An 18112-nucleotide genomic window follows, 5' to 3' on the forward strand; every position below is an offset into this window, starting at 1 on the left:
CTGACACACACATTACAAAGACTGACACACACATGTAACAAAAACTAACACATCCAATACTGACACGCACACATTGAAACAAGCACACTCATGCTGTGTATCCCTGTGTATACATCCAGAGTTTATAAGTTTGCATATTATGTTTGTGGAAACAAATTAGAACAATGGAAAACAAAGCTACTCAGGTCTCGCTGTATGTCTGCTTGTTCTTTTCACAGAGGCTACTTGTATGTGCATTGTGCTGTATGTAAATAGTTTTTACTCGGAACATGATTATATACAAAACATATCAAGCATCAGATGAATATACGTAGTCTTCAGTAGCTGCAAAGTTTTTGGTAAATTCATTTTTAAAATATGTACTTTCTTTAAATCTGTTCTCATATAAATAACTTATCTAAAAAGTATGTTAAGCGCTCAGAGCTATGTCTTGTATGAATGGTGCTAAATAAATAAGCCATTACTGTATTTGTATTATTAGTTTTTATTTGGCATTTCATTAAACATCACAATTTGTATTTTCTTCATTCAGGTCTGTTGTGCTGCTCGTCAGCAGCAGTCTTCTGGCTGTTGAGTATATTTGCATGTTTTGTTTGTGGAAATCTGAAAGAGACAAACACAAATTAGAACATGGTTTTGGCACGAGTGGAAAAAACGATGATCCATGGTAGCCTCAGATTAAATAAAGTTAGAATCAGGAGCTAGAAGCTCTCATACGAGGTGTCAGAAATAATTAGTTGTCATCACCGGCTGTTCTATGAATGTTCAACATATCCACACATCAACTTACCAATAAAATAAACCAGATCAGCAGCAACACCAGCAAGAGTCTTAAATTACTGTGGGTCAAGTCATGGATGTACCTGTAACAGAGAGCAGCTCAGTTTTAACCCACATCAACTACTAACATCATGTTTATATACATTTAGTTTAGGAGCCTCAGAGAATATTTAGAATCAGGAGCTGGAGTTCAGCTCTCATAGTAGGTGTCAGAAAAATAATTTGATTGGTCATCACCGGCTGTACCATGAATATTCAACATAACTCCGACTGACTTACCTTTAAAATAAACCCGATCGGCAGCCATCGGTCATCAGCAGGAGCATCAAGAGTCTTTATTTACTCTGTGGCGAGTCATGAATGTACCTGTAACAGAGCAGCTCAGTTTTAACACAAAGAAAACTTCTCACATGTTTAAATGTATTTACTGTTGGAGCCTCAGGGAAAATGTAGAATCAGGAGCTGGAGTGCAGCTCTCATAGTAGGTGTCAGAAAATAGTTTGGTTGGTCATCACCGGCTACAAAAGTGTTCAAATGCAAACGTGTTGTATGAACTCACCATCCATCAACCAGCTTCTTCGTCTGGTCAGAAACAGGCTGTTTGTCCTGTCAGATCTGAAGCCTCCTCATTCTCACCTGGGAAGTGGTTTGAAATATAAACATTAATATTGAGAAAAGTGACAATTTATAAGTTATGTCTAATTTACTGAAAACTGAGCCTCAGAATAAAGTTCGAATCAGAAGCTGCAGTGCAGCTTTCATAGTAGGTGTCAGAAAAGTTAATTTAAGTTTGTCATCACAGGCTAGAAATCATTCAACACAATCAACACCAGGACTCACCAGCTCCACAGGCGACGCGTTCCCGTTCAACTTGGATCTAGACACTTCACATTGTCCCTGAGGGATTTGAGTTCCCAGAATGCACCTGTCTCCTCCCTGCCCTCAGCCATTTCTGTAAATACAAAAGGGAAAGAGGATCATTAGACATGAGCATTTAAAAAAACAAAGATCTGCAACTCACACATGGTTATCGGCTTCTCTGGAAAATCAATGATGAAGAAAGATTCTAAAGCAGGAGCCATTTTTCTTTAACCTCATAACTAGATCTATAACCAAATCCACCATTATAAACATATGCACTGGTCCCTGTTTGAGGTGCCAGAGGTACAATATTATCAATTAACTTCAGGAAATTCAGGTCTGACTCAAGGACAATACAAATATTTCTTGCTTGATTTCTCGTTTTCAATGACTAGACACGAACTGAGCTTTTCTTTGTAGCACAATATATAACTTCAGTGTGGTCCTCATCTGATTGTAGGAACTTAACTTAACCGGAGAGTAAAGTTGCTTGGTTATATAACTAACTCCCTGTAAATTTGTAGAGATCGATTAATAGAAGCTCAAGAATCGACCTTTCCAGGACTCCAGTGGATTGGAGGAACCCTGAAGTATAAGTACTAACTGATAGGAAGTAATCTATCCTGAAAGTAGGCCTTCATAATTTCCAACAATGGTTTTAAATGTAGACTTTGGATTGATAAGTGTGAAGAAATATCTGGATTTAATCTATCATATGCAAGTTCCTCAGAGCAAAAATAGGCTTTAACTAGTAGCAGTATTATGAGTTACTGTATTTAACTCTCCCCTCCAGCTCTGTCTTCACACCGTCCACGTGTTGCTGCAGAGAGCAACATGGCAGCTGAGCTCCTCCACGTGTCACTAACATGAAACCCACCTGTTGGAGAAGCTTCTCTGGATCCAGATGGAAACACTGGACTGGAAACTGTGGATCCTCAAGTCTTCTTCGTTGAAGAGTTGAAGATTAAACTACTCAGACTTCATCTCGGCTCCGTTCACATCCACGAGCTGCGAGGAAAAGACTGAAACAGGGATCGTATCCGGTTGAGGTCCAGAAGAAAGACCCTCCCACTTCCGGGCTGTGTGTACTCTGGACGTTGTGATTGGCGGAGACCTGGATATGGGACTTCCGGGAAACGTTTATTCTAACGCCACTGCCGCGTGAAACACGGAACAACTACATCTCCCATGAGCCTTAGATGTATAGCCAGCCTCAAAGCCTCATGGGAGCTGCAGTTCTTTTAGTAGAATAGAAAGATTTCTTGTCATTGTAGAGGTCATATGAGTGCTCCTACAGTTGTGTGCATTTAAAATGTAAAAAAAACAGCCACCACACATTCATTCATCAGCAGCCACAAAATGCTAAATAAATAAGTTCCAGATTAAATGATAGTGTTCTTATTCTATTTGAATAAATAATAACATAAATGTGATGATATTGATATTAGTTTAACAAAGACTATCACATGAGGTAGAGGGTTAAGGCAAGATTATTATTGTTTGTTGTTAAGTGTTCTTATAGCCATTGTTTTTAGTGTATAGAAACAAACAGGCAATTATTATTATTATTACATTTATTCATTGTCAACTTGTGTATTTTCTCAATTGTAGTATATGTAATGTTTTGGCATCTTATTTACACGGCCAAATATGTAGCCTTTCTGTTTTCAAAAACTCCTATTGTTCAAAATCTCCAAGCCCAACCACACCAAAGCTATTGAATTTCTGATGTTCAACAATCATGTATGGGTGAAATGACCTGGGTGTAAATCAAGGTTGCTTTGTCATCTTGTTTATGTCATGGTGCCATTCATACCAAACAACAACAACAGTTTTCTATATCAATATTATAATAATAGTCTTTTATTGGATGAGACACAAAAGAAACACACTCACAGAACCAGGCTCAAGGTTTAATTTACACATTTATTCTGATCACAGCTGTACAGAAATGCATCATCATCACCACAGCAGAAACACAACCTTAAAACCCAACCACGGCACAACAGCCGTCACAACACATCCAGAACTCAACCAGAAATGCACAGGCTCAATCAGATCACCTCGATTCAACGTCTAGAATTACCATTTATCATTATTATAATTATCATTATTATTTTGTATTTTTATTCACATAGAACCATCTGTCTCTCAAATATATCTTTGTTTTCAAAGAGCATAAAAATACACGTAGACTCTTCATTGGGATGAACACCGGTGGCCGATCCACTGTCGGGCCTGCATGTGGGACCACTGGGAACCGGGGGAGCCGAGGAGGAGCAGAGCCGACGTCTAACAGCACACAGAGGGGCTTACATGGGCTCAAACATGGCTTCTCAATGGCTACAGGAGGACTTCAGACAGGGCGACTGAATTCAATGATCATATACTGAGGGACTCACAAGTCAAACTATAAAGCTAACACACAGACAAACAAGGTGCGAGGGGTTTCGTGAGGAAACGGAGAAAAAGGTTTTAAGGTGAGGAAAACTTATAAAATTATATTTAGAATATACGAAAGAAAACAACCAAGGCACAGAAAGATGCAGAGTTAACGGACAGGACACAAAGGGAGATTAAAAAGAAAGAGGATGAGACAGTAGTGGGGGCAGATTGGAGGCAGTTTCACTAACCAACACTAGAGGGAGCTCTAAAAGCTCAAATACCCAGATATATTATAAACTCTATGTATGTATGTATACTGGATGTACTATAGAAAGCATTGAAATATAGGATTAATTTTTAAAAACACTGTTCACTGCAGCAGGACAAAGGGATACACAGCATGAGTGTGCTTGTATAAATGTGTGCGTGTCAGTATGGGATGTGTGTGTGAGTTTTTGTTACGTATGTTTGTGTGTCAGTCTTTGTATTGTCTGTGTGCGTGTCAGTCTTTGGAAAGTGTGTGTGTGTGTCAGTCTTTGTAATGTCTGTGTGTGTGTGTGTGTGTGTGTGTCAGTCTTTATAATGTGTGTGTGTGTCATTTTTTTGTAATGTCTGTGTGCGTGTCATTCTTTGTAATGTGCGTGTGTGTATTCATTTCCAAGCAAACCTCCATAGGCGGAGCTAAACACCAACAGAACACCAGCGAGATTACAAAAAATGCAATATGTATGTTTGTGTGTGTGTGTGTGTATGTATATGCTTGTGTATGTGTGTCCCAAAAATTCCTGGACACACATCTATGTCGTCGCTCTGATCATGAGTACAACTACTGTACGAGTGGGAGGACACTGACATGAGCATCAGCAGGGAAATACACACGCACACACTCTTTAAACGACAACAACGGCAACGATAACGACAACAGCAACAACGGCCACATGAACGGAGACAACACACAGCTCAGGAAGTGCAGCTACCCACAATCCTCCACTCACACAGAAGAGAAACAGAGGCTACGATTCGTCTGGAAAATTGCATCCTGTTGACATCGCAGGAGTGAGACAGACTCGGAAAGCGGCCTGTCTGCTTCCATGTGCTTTTTAAAAATTCTCATCTGTATGCATATTGTCTGTCTGTCTGTCTATCTGCCTGTCTGTCGGTTGATGTGCTTATTTTTTGCAAGCAATATGCTCATCTGCCTGTCTCCCTGTCTGACTGAGTTAGCGTCTCTGCCAGAGTCTGTAGAGTTTCAAAGGATGAGGAAAAATGATTGTGCTTCTCGGTCCACGCCGCCGTCTGAGCCCAGGGTGGCGGCGGCTGCTCGCTGGGCTGCAGAGGTCAGAGGTTGTGTGGGAGCGGCCTCCTCGCACTGGGAGGCCCGACTACAGAGCTACTGCACCAGGTTAGGAGGAACTCCCTCCACAGTTTGACTGTACAAGGCTACATGAGAAGCGCTCGCACCAGAGGGACACGCTCTCAAACACACACACACACGCTCTCGGAGCATCAGCGTCCAGCCGTGGGGGAGCTGCTGTCTGGATGTACCTACACATGGAGGAGGGGGGAGAGGGGGAAGGGCTTGTTGGTGATGAGGTGCGGGCCGGGGATCAGTCGAGCATTGCATCCAGTTGATCCGCCAAGTCGTCGAACATGCTGCCGATGTCGTCCAAGATGGAGACTGACGACTTCTTGCTGGAGTTGGAGCTGCGAGTTGGAGGAAAAACAAGGAGGAGTTTAGCTGCTAACGAGGAAGAAACAATAACAGCAGATTAGACATTTACTGTGAATCAGAATTTGAAATATTTCTTCTCATAGAAGCCACAGTGTTCCTAAAACATTTGAACATTTGCACTACACTGTTACTTTTTTTACTACTGTATTATCCCGCCTATAGTATATTCATATTTATATATTTTCATATATTTATCTTGCTCATAGTTCTTATATCATACAATACCTGTTAATACTGTATTATTCCATATATAGTTCTTACTGTACATGACTTATTTATTTACATTCCATTTGAAATACGCACAATAATCTGCACTTTTACTGCCTTTTTTTCACTTCTGGTTAGATGCTAAACTGCATTTCGTTGTATAAGTACGTGTACTGTGCAATGACAATAAAGTAGAATCTAATCTAATCATCTAAAAAGCCTACAGTAACCGATTCTAACAGAGACATAATCTTAAAGTTGATGAGTAAACAGTTGTGGAAAGTAACTAAGTACATTTATTTGAGTGCTGGACCTAAGTACCAATCTGAGGTACTTGAAGTTGTATTAATACTATATGCACAACATGACTATTACAATGTGGTAAATGTGGTTTATTTAGGTAACCAAGTTCTTCTTCCACCATTGACCAACAATTACTGATTTACACATCCAGTATTTACAAAAGCAACAGGCTCATTCTGGAGTTCATCTCCACGAACTCCTGAGAGAAACATCTGGGTCTGCAGCTGCTCAACGCTCCACCTCGTTCACTGGTGTGTTGCTAACTGTGTGTGGAGGCTGCCTGGTGCCGAGCAGTTGTTTTTTTAGTGGCTTCTGGAACAGCTGCGTGAATCATCGGGATCTAAAACGGTGAAACTGATTAACAGCTGAGCGATGAGCTGAAACTCACTTTGAATAATCCTCCGTAGATTCATCACCGGAACTAACACATTCATTTTAAAGATTCTTATCCTGAAATCAAAACCCATTCGTTGTCAGCGAAACATTAAAAGTATTTACATCCAGTCATTATCTCTGTAGAGAGTATTTTTTATTGGCAGTGACAGTCTGGCCATTTCACACATTAGTGTTTTGTCTAATGTCAAACAGCTTGAGTGCCTCCTGTTCTCTCTCTCTCTACACTTCGTCACCACTGCATTAAGTCTCTGTTTATTCAAACTGAACATTTCCTTCTGCTGCTTATCATCAAAATGATTACCGGCACAAACACAGGGGACTTTTATTGTGAAGCTGCCGCAAGAAATTCTATGTAGTTGCTTTTACCAAGGTAATCAAAGATTTAGACGGATTTAAAACTGTGACTAACTTGCAATAGGTGAGATCTATATTCCTATATATTCCACCCTGTTTGTTAGGGGGGAGGAATTAGGCCCAGAATACCACAGTGCACGTCAGCCTCAGCAACCGTTGCTATGGTAAAGGTGCCTGCCAGAGGCACCAGTGAGAGCTGTGGTAAATTTAAACCAGTTTATTTCTGCAAATGAGGACGAAACACTGCACCACTGACCCAGAAGTCCAAATGTTCCTCCAGCTGTGGAGACAGAAAACTTTGGCAACAGTAGAACGGAGTGAACGCCATCTGTCCGACAACACCCAGTGATTGAACGTTTCTTGGGAGATGTAAAAATAGACGTCTCCACCTCCTCCCACTATCCAGAAATGATGCCAAATTATTCCTATGAACGTTGGAATCTTGCTCCATTTGGAGCCAGCGTCTGCACGGTGGTGATTGTGGTGTGGAGCGGAGGAATCGAAGCACTGACATATATCCTCGAGCCAATCAGCTGTCACTCGTGCAAACTTACCAGACACACAGTTGAACAAATTACAGAACCATAAACATCTTTGTGAAAATACAATTTGATTTTACAGGTCATGATGGGGTTTAGGATATATGCCGCAGCCAGCCACCAGGTGGAGATCAAGATGCTTTGGTGTCACTTTTGAGGAGCTGTCGTGTCGTCCATCTTTACTTACAATCTGTGGTTTAAAATATGATGAGAATTCTGCACAGGTTTTTGAAAATGTGACTGAAAACTGACCTTTTTCTGTTTTTAAAGGTTCGACTTGTCACCTAAATAAACAGTTTTACAAGAATCCAAAAATGCAGCATGACTTTAAAGCCTCGATAAGTTTTTGATTTAGAGAAAAGGATTTGGTGCGTGTATATAGGGAAGAGAAATGTGCATGTGCTGTATATCATGTTTTTTTTAGAAGAAGATGAAGTTTATGTGCAAGATAAATTTTCCTCAGAACAGTAAAGTTAATCTTCTCTTCTCTGGAAATAGAAGACAGAATAAGAGATTAAAAACTTCAAAGTTGTCAGTAAGTCTTTTGAGAAGCAAAGAATCTTTGTTCAATACTTATGCGATAGTGGTTATAGAATTTTTATTCACTGCGATGAACTTTATTTTGAAACCAGAGAGGACACATGAGAAGTATGGGAGATCAAAACCATTCGACTCATCTATAAAAAATATCTTTTGCTCTTAATCATTTGAAATATTCATCAACTTTTTTTGTCCCTGCCAGGATCCTGTAGAATGACGACTGGCAGTTCAGTCATTTGATTGGTCAGTAGTTGGATTGTTCTTGGTGATGTGAGAACTGAACCAGCTTTGTAGCCCAGAAAACCCAGGATTAAACCTGAAGTTACCTCGCTAACATACAAAATCCTGCTTCGTAGAATGTCTCAGGACAAACACCTCCATAAAACTGAATGTCTAAAATAAATCTTCTCTCTTTGAGGCTCCACAATCTGAGGAAAGAGCTGATTTATGCTCCGAACATCTCATCATCAGCTTGGATGCCAGGAATTTCCCCCAGGAGATTGTTGTAAGATATGAATGGTACATTCCATCGCAAAATATGATGATTAACTTTATAAATACTCACTCATTTTGTTCATCCTCCTCTTGGATTTTATGCTCCACAGCCTGAAGAGCTGCAGCCAAGGAGGCGCTGGTCTCCTCCATACGATGCTGAGCCCCCTCCTCCTCCTGCTCCGCTCCCATCGCTTGACTCTCCACCTCCTCTCTCGCTCCTTCTTCCCTTGAGGGCGTCTCCTCCACCTCCCTCTGTCTCTCTTCCTCTGCTCTCTTCCTCTCCTCCTCCTGCTCTTTGTACCTCTTAAGCTCCCTCTCTCTGCTCCGCTCTTCCTCCTCCCTCCTCCTCTCCTCTTCCCTCTTCCTCTCCTCCTCCTCCTGTACTCCCATCAAGTCGATGGAGAGCCCGGCGATGGAGGAGCGTGGAGGTTTGACGGGGTGTGGTGACGGGGTGGAGGGACTCTGGGCCGGAGAGGGGGATGTAAGAGGGAGGCCTGGAGAGAGGGATGAGCCGGAGGTGGTGTCAGGAGCTGGAAGCGGGGCAGCGGAGAGCGGAGAGGAGGGTTTGGGGGCCGGGGTGGGGCTGGTGGCCGCAGAGCCCGGGCTCATGTTCGCCGAGGCTACTATTGCTTTGCCTGGTTTGGGTGCTGTTGGGGGGCCGCGGGGCTTTGGAGACACAGGAGGAGGAACTCGCTTCGGCTCTGGTCAGGGAGGCAGAGAGACGGTGCTGTTAGATATTTCACATAACTGTCTGTAACTTACATCTCAAGAAGTGTTCATCTTCTCAGCATCACACTTGGCATGTGCATCGTTAAGGGCCCAAGGAAGTGCAGTGTCAAATTTGGTGCGATTTGGAAACACGATATGTTCAATATTCAGGGTTTTGTGAACTGAGCTGATGTTTACTTGCTGCAGGTCACTTTTATGATTTCAGAAAGAAAAGCTGCAACGAGAGTCACCACTGGCCAAATAAACAACCTGTTCCCAATGGGCAGGATAATAAAGCGCACTGCACCAGTACTTTTTGTATTGTAGTACTGCACTTGTGTGTTTCAGCAACGAAGCAGTGCTCTCACTTCACTGTTACCTCCGCAAAATAACTTACGATTTTTCCCCGGTCTATTTGTTATTTGTCGGAAGGATAACGCAAAAAACTACTGGACTAATTTCCGTGAAACTTGGTAGGATGATGGGACATGTGCCAAGAAAGAATTCATTAAATATGGTGCCATATCCTGGAATTCATCAAATATTTTATAACAAAAGAGGTTTTATAACATTTTCACAAACTTCTCAGTAAATAATTCATGATTCTGATGATAAGGATGATGAAAGAAGAATCTGCTCTGTCCAACATAAACTCAATGACTAAATGAGAGTTTTGTGTGTGTGTTTTGTGTGTTTGAGTATATGTGTGTGTCTCACCAGGGCTCTGTGCCTTCTCAGCGTGATCAGGCCCGGGTATGGGGACTCTGCGTGTTGGTGTTGGGGGTTCAGCTTGTGTCTTTCTCAGTGCGACTGTGGATGGTTTGGGGGAGACCGCCGGCTTCAGAGACTTCCTGGCCTCCATCCACTCACAGCTCTCACTGTTGGGCTCCGTCCTATCAGACACCTGAGACGCGGGCCTCTGCCTCAGGACCACGCCACCGTTCTGCTGCACCTGGCCTCCATTTTTCCGGCTGCCATCGACGGGACTGCTCGGAGAGTCCGAATGGTTATTGCTTTTAACGGCATTTTCCTTATGCTCTGACTTGCGTGGTCTCCTGCGTATGGTTTCTGACCCGGTTGCCTCTGATGCTGGTGCTTTAGAGTCTGTTGACGGGGGATGCGGCTTCCTACGGAGTGTCACGGTGCCGTCTGTGATCTCTGCTGCTGAGGAGACCACGGTCGAGCGAGGCCTAGGCTCTGGACGCGGCTGGGCTGCTTGCCGTGGTACCAGGTCAGCTTCATCACCAGGGATACCCTCCGGTCCACAGATGGTCCTGCGGCGACTCAGGGCATCGTCCTCCTCGGACCCCAGGCCTCCTGCGTGCGCCTGGCGACGGAGTACAGGCGGACTCACCTGAGGATCAGACGATTGTTACACATGAATATTTTGCAGTAAAAAGATAGTAAACACTTCTCAGTCCCTGACACACACCTGTAGGTAGCTGTTGCTGCTTCCCAGATTCTTTGGCAGGGTTTTGGCTCCACCCACCATTGAGGTTTCCAGCATGGCAGCCAGGCTGCGAACACTCCCCGAAGCCCCCTCTGACCTCTCCAGGCCTCCTGACTCCTGAGCTCTTAAAGCTGATCCCAGGCCGCCGCAGTCACTGGCCCGCCGCTCTCGATAGGTTGGTAGCCCCAGCAGCCCCTCCCCCTGCCCCTCCCCTTCCCCGTCACCCCCTGTAATAGAGGAACAGGAGCGTTTAGGTGGCGTCGGGGGCCGACCTTTCCGACGGGGGCGGAGGGTGACAGAGGATTGGCTGCGGTTGACCGTGACGTCATTGGAGGCAGCAGTACGGGCGGAGCTGCTGCGGCACACGGTGGCGTATCTAGAGTCTGATTCTGAGCCAATGAGACTGTGAGTCCTTCGTCGCTCCTCCTCCTCGCTGGGCAGCCGAAGCAGCGGCACTGAAGAATCTACCGCAGCCACCTGGGTGGAGGGGCGCGGCCGAGCCCTTGGGGAGGCCTGCTGGGTTCGGACATGTTGGGGGGTCTGTGGTGGAGTTTGGGGAGGGGTCTGTGCTTGCTTGGGACCTGGACGAGGTTTGGCCAGCGGGCTCGGGGCCCCGTCCCTCTGCTTCCTGGCCTCCCTCCGTGGCTCTGAGCTGTCGCTGCCACCCGGGCTGGACGGAGGCGTGGAGGGACTCTGAGGAGGCTCAGAACCACTTTCTCCTTTCTGCAGCTCCTTCAGTCTGCTCACTCCCAACATCAGCTTCTTCTGATGGCCTGAGGGGGGCAGTGGTGTGGAGGAGAAGAATGCAGGATGTTAAAAACCTATTTACACCTTCTATAAAAGCTTTATTTGGTTGAAGGCAAACACTCGGATATCACCATACTCCTTTGTACTGTACCAGTCCTAACCAAAGTACTTGACACTACAAGTCGGCCATTAGGGGCAATTCAGGGTTCTGTATCTTGCCCAAGGTCACTTCAGCCTGCAGACTAGACGACCCAGGGATCAAACCAACAACCTTTAGGTCAGTGGACAACCCACTACCTGATCCACAATTCGCTCATTACCTCCGGTTGCTTTGTTATCTGTGACTCACCCAGCTTAGTGATGCCGATCTCCTGCAGATCTTCCAGGCTGATGTCAGAGATGAAGTCAGTGTTTTCATATCCATTCTGCACCAGAACCTGGTAGTACTGACTGAGACCCAGGTGAGACAGCCACTCTGCCAGATTGGCCTGAAAAAACAAAACACACACACACACAGTGAAACACAAAAAATGGGCACACAATGTAAAAAAGCCCACAAAATACAGAATAGAATAGAGTCTTACCGGCTTGTGGTCCGGCAGCCAGTCCGTAGACGGCAGCTTGCTGATCTCTGACGTTAACTTTTTTCGATGTCCAGGCTTCATGACCCCGATCCCCGTCAGGTCCTTCAACGCAAAGCACATTTAGTCCCATCAGAAGGTCAACACACCAACAGTAGGTGTTATTTTTTCATGTAAACCAATTTAAGCCGGCGTTTGACATTTGTACGTGAGCTGTGTGTGATTGGCCTTCAGGAATAGTTTAGCTTCGAAGTGTCCCCCCCCCACCCTCAGGGGGGGTTCACGTCATACCACTGTGTCTGCTTCAGTACACACAGACACACACAAACAAACACATACACACAAACACATGCATAGGAAACACACTCAAGGACGAACACAGAGTAGCGTTTACAGCACGGGCTGGAACACGTGGCCATGTGTGAACACAGGTATGTAAATGAAGCAGACGGAGAATGAGAAGTGACTGGTTGAGGCTCAGGACTCACACCGGGGGGGTCAGGTGACAGAGACAGGAGGGTTCATGATGACATCGTCCAGGTCAGTGGGGAGCTGATTTGATCTGGGCGGAGCCTTGACAGACAAGGGGCGGGGCGTGAGGGGGTCAAGGGTCATGACCTTACCTCGGGGGTCATGCGGCTAATGGTGTCTAGATCATATCCCGCGGTGAGGAAGTGGGTGGTGTAGAACTGCAGCTGAAACTCACCCAGCCACGCCACTACTGCCTGCTTCTAGAACACAGAACACAGAACGGTACCGCCGGCTCCTGGAAGAGCCTGCAAGGTTCTTCTAGAGCCCAGAACACACACACCTACTCTAGAACACAGTGCAGCAGCCGGAGAGCAAACTGTCTGGAAAACAGCAGGGAAGCATCTGCAGTAGTTCCAGAGTTTAGCCCTGTTCTACAACAAAATCTAGAAAGTGTTTACACATAGTAGAATAATGGAATAACAGAGAGCCAGCTCGTCTTTAACTTACAGAACAATATAACTGTAACACTGCACAACGCCGACAGACACAAATTCTAAGACAGATACTGCCCTCATTAATGCTCAGACTGCCACTACACAGTAAGGAATACTAAAGGTTGGTATAAATAGAAAGACACACACTGGAGAATAAAATAATTAAATGACAATAAATCATGGCCCCATTTTTCCCAGTGATAAGCAGCCATGCAGATTTATTTGCAGAAGCTTTGAGATCTCTACCACTGAGACTGGAGGTTAATGGAGTTTCATTCAAGGTGCTCAAAGCATTAAAACATTCTATTTGAAAATCTTCAGAAGCTATAAAACAAATGTTATATTTATTTGGTTGATAATATATGCATATATGTATATATATATATAACAGTCAATCTGACACTTTTACATGTGGACAGAAGGAGCTGGGGAGTGAAAATCTGATACCAGCCAACTTGTATTTGCTATCATCCTATTATCTGGACTGTTTCACTTGTATTCAACAGCTTAATACTGACAGTAAAACTAGAGTGAAGTGTTCACAGCAGCGGTTGTGAAGCCTGAGGCTTCAGTTTATGGAAAGAATTTATTTTCTCACTGATTTGAGCACCGCAGATAAACATCCATTGACCTGTATAGTGTGTAGTGGTGGAAACCACAGTGTGGAAGATCTCATGGTGATAGCAAACTAGAAATGACGCTAAACCCGCTGCGTATTCTGCCTTAAATAATCAGTATGTCCAACACTGTTAAAATCTTTACGTATCACAACAAACGTAAGAATTATCTGCTGAAATGGAAACATATTTGCATTTCCAAATTGTATGATTATTTCCCACACCTTGTTTGAAGAGATGACAGGGATGAATACATAATATATTGAATAATAATAAAACCTCGTAAAAGCCCCTGTAAAATTGTAAGAACTGATTATAATATATATATATCATGTTTGTAGGCATATGTGTTGTGGTCTATTATTTGTGTTTCCTGCTTTCTGGATATTTTTGTCAACTGTGTTTACGAGTTAAAACCTATGATACTTAACAAAGTGTCACATATTGGATATTAAAGACGCAGCGTGGTTGTAGCTTCTCTGACTTCATCTCTAGTTGTGAATGACTGTCAGAGAGTGTTGAATGGAAACGATGACGACCGACTAAGAACTGCTTTTGCTTCCATATCGTAACCCTGCCTGGCAACCCGTCCACACAGACAGAGTTTAAGCCTCAGCTTCACAGGACACACGGTGCTGCTGGGGGGGGGGGTGGGGTGGGGGGGAAGACAGAAGGCAAGACAGCAACGGACTCGTGTCTGTTGCTCTGCCTGTCTCCATGGCGACACACTTTTTCATGCTCCATCGTCAGGGTGGCGTCTGTTCAGGTGCAGGAGAACCCCCCCCCCCCGCCTGAACCCCACCCGTGTGTAGATGTAGTGCTCTCAACCCAAAGGGCCGGTTGAGAGGAAACATGAGCAACAGGAGAGAGGAGTCCACAGAGGAAACCAATCTGCCATCCAAAAACTCACTTTCCCATCATCCTCCTCGGCCTTCCGCTCAAACGGCCGCTGTTCGAGAACTGTGCAGCTGGAGGAGCCTTGGAGTGAACGGAGGAGACAATGAAAGAAAGAGGAGAAGAAAACAGTGACATGTGTTATATTTCATAGTGAGGGAAAATTTAGGTGATTCACTTGTTGCGGTTCAAATCTTCTTATTGTCAACGTTCATCCCTCAGTAAGATCTATAGCAACACGTGATTGTCCATAATCTTTTGCTTCTTAAAATGCTGCCAAGCCTGGAGATGGTGTTGTCTTGCTGATTAAATCTTTCATAATAATGTGGAAACAGCTTTAGAGCTTTGCTAGCTGTTTCCCAACATGTCACTTAGACAGATTAGACAGCAGCAAATTACAGCAGATTAAAAATATGCACATGACGGTGCTGTGAAATTATTTTATTTTAAAAGTGGGATAAGTGAATCAACAAAACCCAAACCGCAACACCTCATAATCGTCCATAGAATAAACTGTATTTGCATATAAATACATTCTAACTCTGTGTTTTACAGACATCTTATAACTTTATGACCTTTTGTAGGCCCTGATTGCAGCTTCTTATTACCTTGTGAGAATTTAAAGTTACAAGTCAAACCTCACACAATACAAATATAATACAAAAACGGTACGTTGAGTTATTCTCATTATAAGGCCAATGCCCCCCCGTTAATATCATCCTATTTGCCTTTTCTTTCATGGATGTCACACTGAATTATTTAGATTTTTGTTGCTTTGTCTGTTTAGGCAAATTACTCCACTTTTATTCTGCTTATTATAAGAACATCTTTGTTTCAAATATATACAGATTAATTTGTTTGAGAACATTAGACAACATGTCCCAAGCAAGTGCGACCTGTCCCCGGCTGTTTGGAGTTACTGTTGTATCTCTGCTTCATTTGATCAGTCAGCAGCAGAGCAAACCTTTAACTCCAGAAAAAATGTCTCTTTAAATGAAGACATTGCCTCGCTGTGGTGTGTATCTATGTGGTGTGTGGGTGAGTGTGTGTGTGAGTGTGTGTGTGTGTGTGCGCTTACTCGCTGACTGCTCAACAGACTGCGACTGCTCCAGGAGATGCTCCTTTGCTTTAACCGACTGGGCAAGCACAGTGGCCAGGAGCTGGGAACATGACAACACACAAAAATACGCTCATACACACACTTATACACCAGGGTATACACGCACAAACGCACACTCAAGCATAATCACTCGAAACCCAGAAGTGCCTTGTGACTCAGCCGGTTTGCACATGTAACAGGCCGACTCTGGCTTCCTGTGGCAGCTCCTGCAATTTACTAAAACTGGCATTGCGGAAATACCTCCACCAAGGCCCAAGAGTCCCCTTGTGACAACACATTTAATTTCACTAGATTTTTCTCTGAGAAATTAAATGAAATTGTAGGAAATGTCCTGAATGTGCCCCAAGATCCAGATATATTTAGCGAACTGCTATCTGAGTGTGAGCGATTTGGTGCAGCTCGATTGAATTTAAGGGGACGGCTGGGACGTGGCGGACCGAGCTCTCCTGGGTGCCACGACACACACATGGAACAGTTATTTTGAGGCATAAAACTAAATTTAGAATGCCCTAAAGAGATCAGACCTGCAGGGGGCCTGATTTCATGGATTATAAAATGAAACAACACAAGACAATCCAAGATAACCTGAAATCAACGATGCACCAAACAACCCGTGTTTCTATCACTTGACTATTTTGACCCGAGCTGGCAAGTGTGTGATGTTCATTTGTTTTTCAAATGTGTAACCACAGCCCTCATGCAGCTGGTCTCCTGCGGAACAGAAAGAGATTCTGATCCCTCCAACGGAAAAAAACAAACCGAGCAGGAAACAGAGTTGTGGTTAACTTAGAGCTTGTGTTTGTTTCTTTTGTTGTTTCCCAGAAACGATGTGCTTGATGTTCTGTACAATTCCAGTAGCAACCTGAGGTGCACGTCTATGCATCGAGACGAATACGAGGCCTCTCTTACCTTTACGCCCTCAGCCTGTGCGTGCAGGCCCGGAGCGTTGAGGCCGTGTGTGTTGACTCCTGTTGTCGACTGGGTGCAGGGATGTGGACTGGGTGCAGGGGTGGTGAGTACGTGTGTGTTTCCGGAGCTCTGCAAGCTGGTTGATGACCGGATACTGCCGAGACTGCCCACGCTGCCACTGCGCTCGCCACCTCCACACGCAGACACACACATTTCAGCATCGTTCCTCAAATACGCAGTTTCACATTCTAACCAACATAAAGAGGAATAAACAGTTTTACCTGCCAGAGGTCTACGCAGCACCCAGATATCCTCACTGGTGCTGCTCTGGTGTCCCAGGGTTGGAGAACCTTGAGGACTCGGCTCTGCAGTCCGCGAACCTGTCTCACACACACACACACACACACACACACACGCACATGCACGTTTGTTATGTCCTGACAATTTGTTCAATCTATTCTTCCAGGACGTTCTTTAAACCCCAAAATGCAGTGACTGATTAACTTATTTGACGATATGTGCATTGAAATTTCATGTATAAATGTGTTTAACACTTAAATAAACACCATCAAGCAAACAGGCTCACAAAGATACACTCACTCACCTGTGCTGTCACGTAAACATTAGTCAAACGAGGTTGGAACACCTCCTAGTGCTTATAATTTTAAGACTTGTGAAATTCTACAGTGAGGCAGGTTCATTTTCATTTAATTGCACAACACGAAGGTGTTCTTAAAACACCTTGAACTTATTTGAAACATCATCTTTACGGTTGTTCAGATTAAATTATAGAAAAAAGCTATAAAGTGGTACGAAAAATGCTTCTCGATCTGTGAACAGTGCCTTAACTTTGAGTATTTGAGTTTAAAAAGTCAGTTCACACAAATTGCAATGAAGCTTTGCTATAACAATGACCGGCTAATGGGATTTCTTTCAGGGTAATATCCGTAAAGACATATAATAAAAAGGAAATGAAAGCAAACAGACTCATATTTTGGTAAATTAGAAAAATCCCTGGTGGAAAATAGTTCCTAATGAAATAAATTGCAAGAGGAAATTTATCTCCACCACAATGAGTGAGTGGGGAAATGTCTTTAGTGAACTGATCCTTAAATACAGAACATATTCAGATGCCCCTTTTTATGTTCTATATTAAATACAAATTTCTGCAGATCATAAATGTGTATATATGTGTGTGCAGTGAAGTGCTGGAACAAACAGATGTAATAGAGATAATATATTCTATATGTGGTCTGGGGAAACAGTGTAGAAAGGATGCTTATCTATGATTCAGAGTGCTACTACAGTATGTACCTGTCTGACTCTGCTGCTCCTGAGAAGTGGAGAGAGGAGGAGGAGGAGGAGGAGGAGGAGGAGGAATGGACAGTTGAGGAGAGGAGAGAGAAGGAGGAGAGATGGGAAGAGGAACGTACCCGAAGGAGGAGAACCGAGGGGGGGACTGTGTGTTGGAGTGAGGGGTGGGAGGGGAGGGCAGATGCAGGGGGAGGACCTTGGTGGGGGGGTATGAG

General features: G+C 44.0%; 1 protein-coding gene, 1 long non-coding RNA gene and 4 other non-coding genes across 7 annotated transcripts in view; all 6 read right to left on the reverse strand.

The window, feature by feature from the left end:
* Window positions 1-464: 464 nt before the first annotated feature.
* LOC133953725 (uncharacterized) lies at window positions 465-2675 on the reverse strand. Its single transcript, XR_009920714.1, has 6 exons — window positions 2519-2675; window positions 1621-1732; window positions 1340-1416; window positions 1060-1146; window positions 791-863; window positions 465-603 (listed from the first exon to the last, which is right to left on the reverse strand). It is a non-coding gene; the product is annotated as an uncharacterized LOC133953725 (long non-coding RNA).
* Window positions 669-752, reverse strand: LOC133954533 (small nucleolar RNA SNORD60). Its single transcript, XR_009920794.1, has one exon. It is a non-coding gene; the product is annotated as a small nucleolar RNA SNORD60 (small nucleolar RNA).
* On the reverse strand, window positions 935-1022 carry LOC133954535 (small nucleolar RNA SNORD60). Its single transcript, XR_009920796.1, has one exon. It is a non-coding gene; the product is annotated as a small nucleolar RNA SNORD60 (small nucleolar RNA).
* On the reverse strand, window positions 1214-1300 carry LOC133954534 (small nucleolar RNA SNORD60). Its single transcript, XR_009920795.1, has one exon. It is a non-coding gene; the product is annotated as a small nucleolar RNA SNORD60 (small nucleolar RNA).
* Window positions 1496-1585, reverse strand: LOC133954532 (small nucleolar RNA SNORD60). The gene has a single exon (XR_009920793.1). It is a non-coding gene; the product is annotated as a small nucleolar RNA SNORD60 (small nucleolar RNA).
* An 872-nt stretch (window positions 2676-3547) lies between the features above and the next one.
* LOC133953695 (caskin-1-like) overlaps window positions 3548-18112 on the reverse strand; it is a 31224-nt gene continuing 16659 nt past the window's right edge. The window contains exons 11-21 of one of the 2 annotated variants that reach the window (XM_062387741.1): window positions 16865-16963; window positions 16584-16774; window positions 15633-15714; window positions 14571-14638; window positions 12702-12809; window positions 12082-12183; window positions 11847-11985; window positions 10733-11523; window positions 10018-10654; window positions 8663-9293; window positions 3548-5730 (exon numbers count right to left, since the gene is read on the reverse strand). In XM_062387741.1, the coding sequence (XP_062243725.1) occupies window positions 5634-5730; window positions 8663-9293; window positions 10018-10654; window positions 10733-11523; window positions 11847-11985; window positions 12082-12183; window positions 12702-12809; window positions 14571-14638; window positions 15633-15714; window positions 16584-16774; window positions 16865-16963 (2945 nt within the window). In that variant the 3' untranslated portion in view covers window positions 3548-5633. The remainder of the gene's footprint in view (window positions 5731-8662; window positions 9294-10017; window positions 10655-10732; window positions 11524-11846; window positions 11986-12081; window positions 12184-12701; window positions 12810-14570; window positions 14639-15632; window positions 15715-16583; window positions 16775-16864; window positions 16964-18112) is intronic. The other variant, XM_062387742.1, reaches the window with a different exon arrangement.

This window comes from Platichthys flesus, chromosome 5 (genome assembly GCF_949316205.1).
Source record: "Platichthys flesus chromosome 5, fPlaFle2.1, whole genome shotgun sequence".
NCBI classification, from domain to species: Eukaryota; Metazoa; Chordata; class Actinopteri; order Pleuronectiformes; family Pleuronectidae; genus Platichthys; species Platichthys flesus.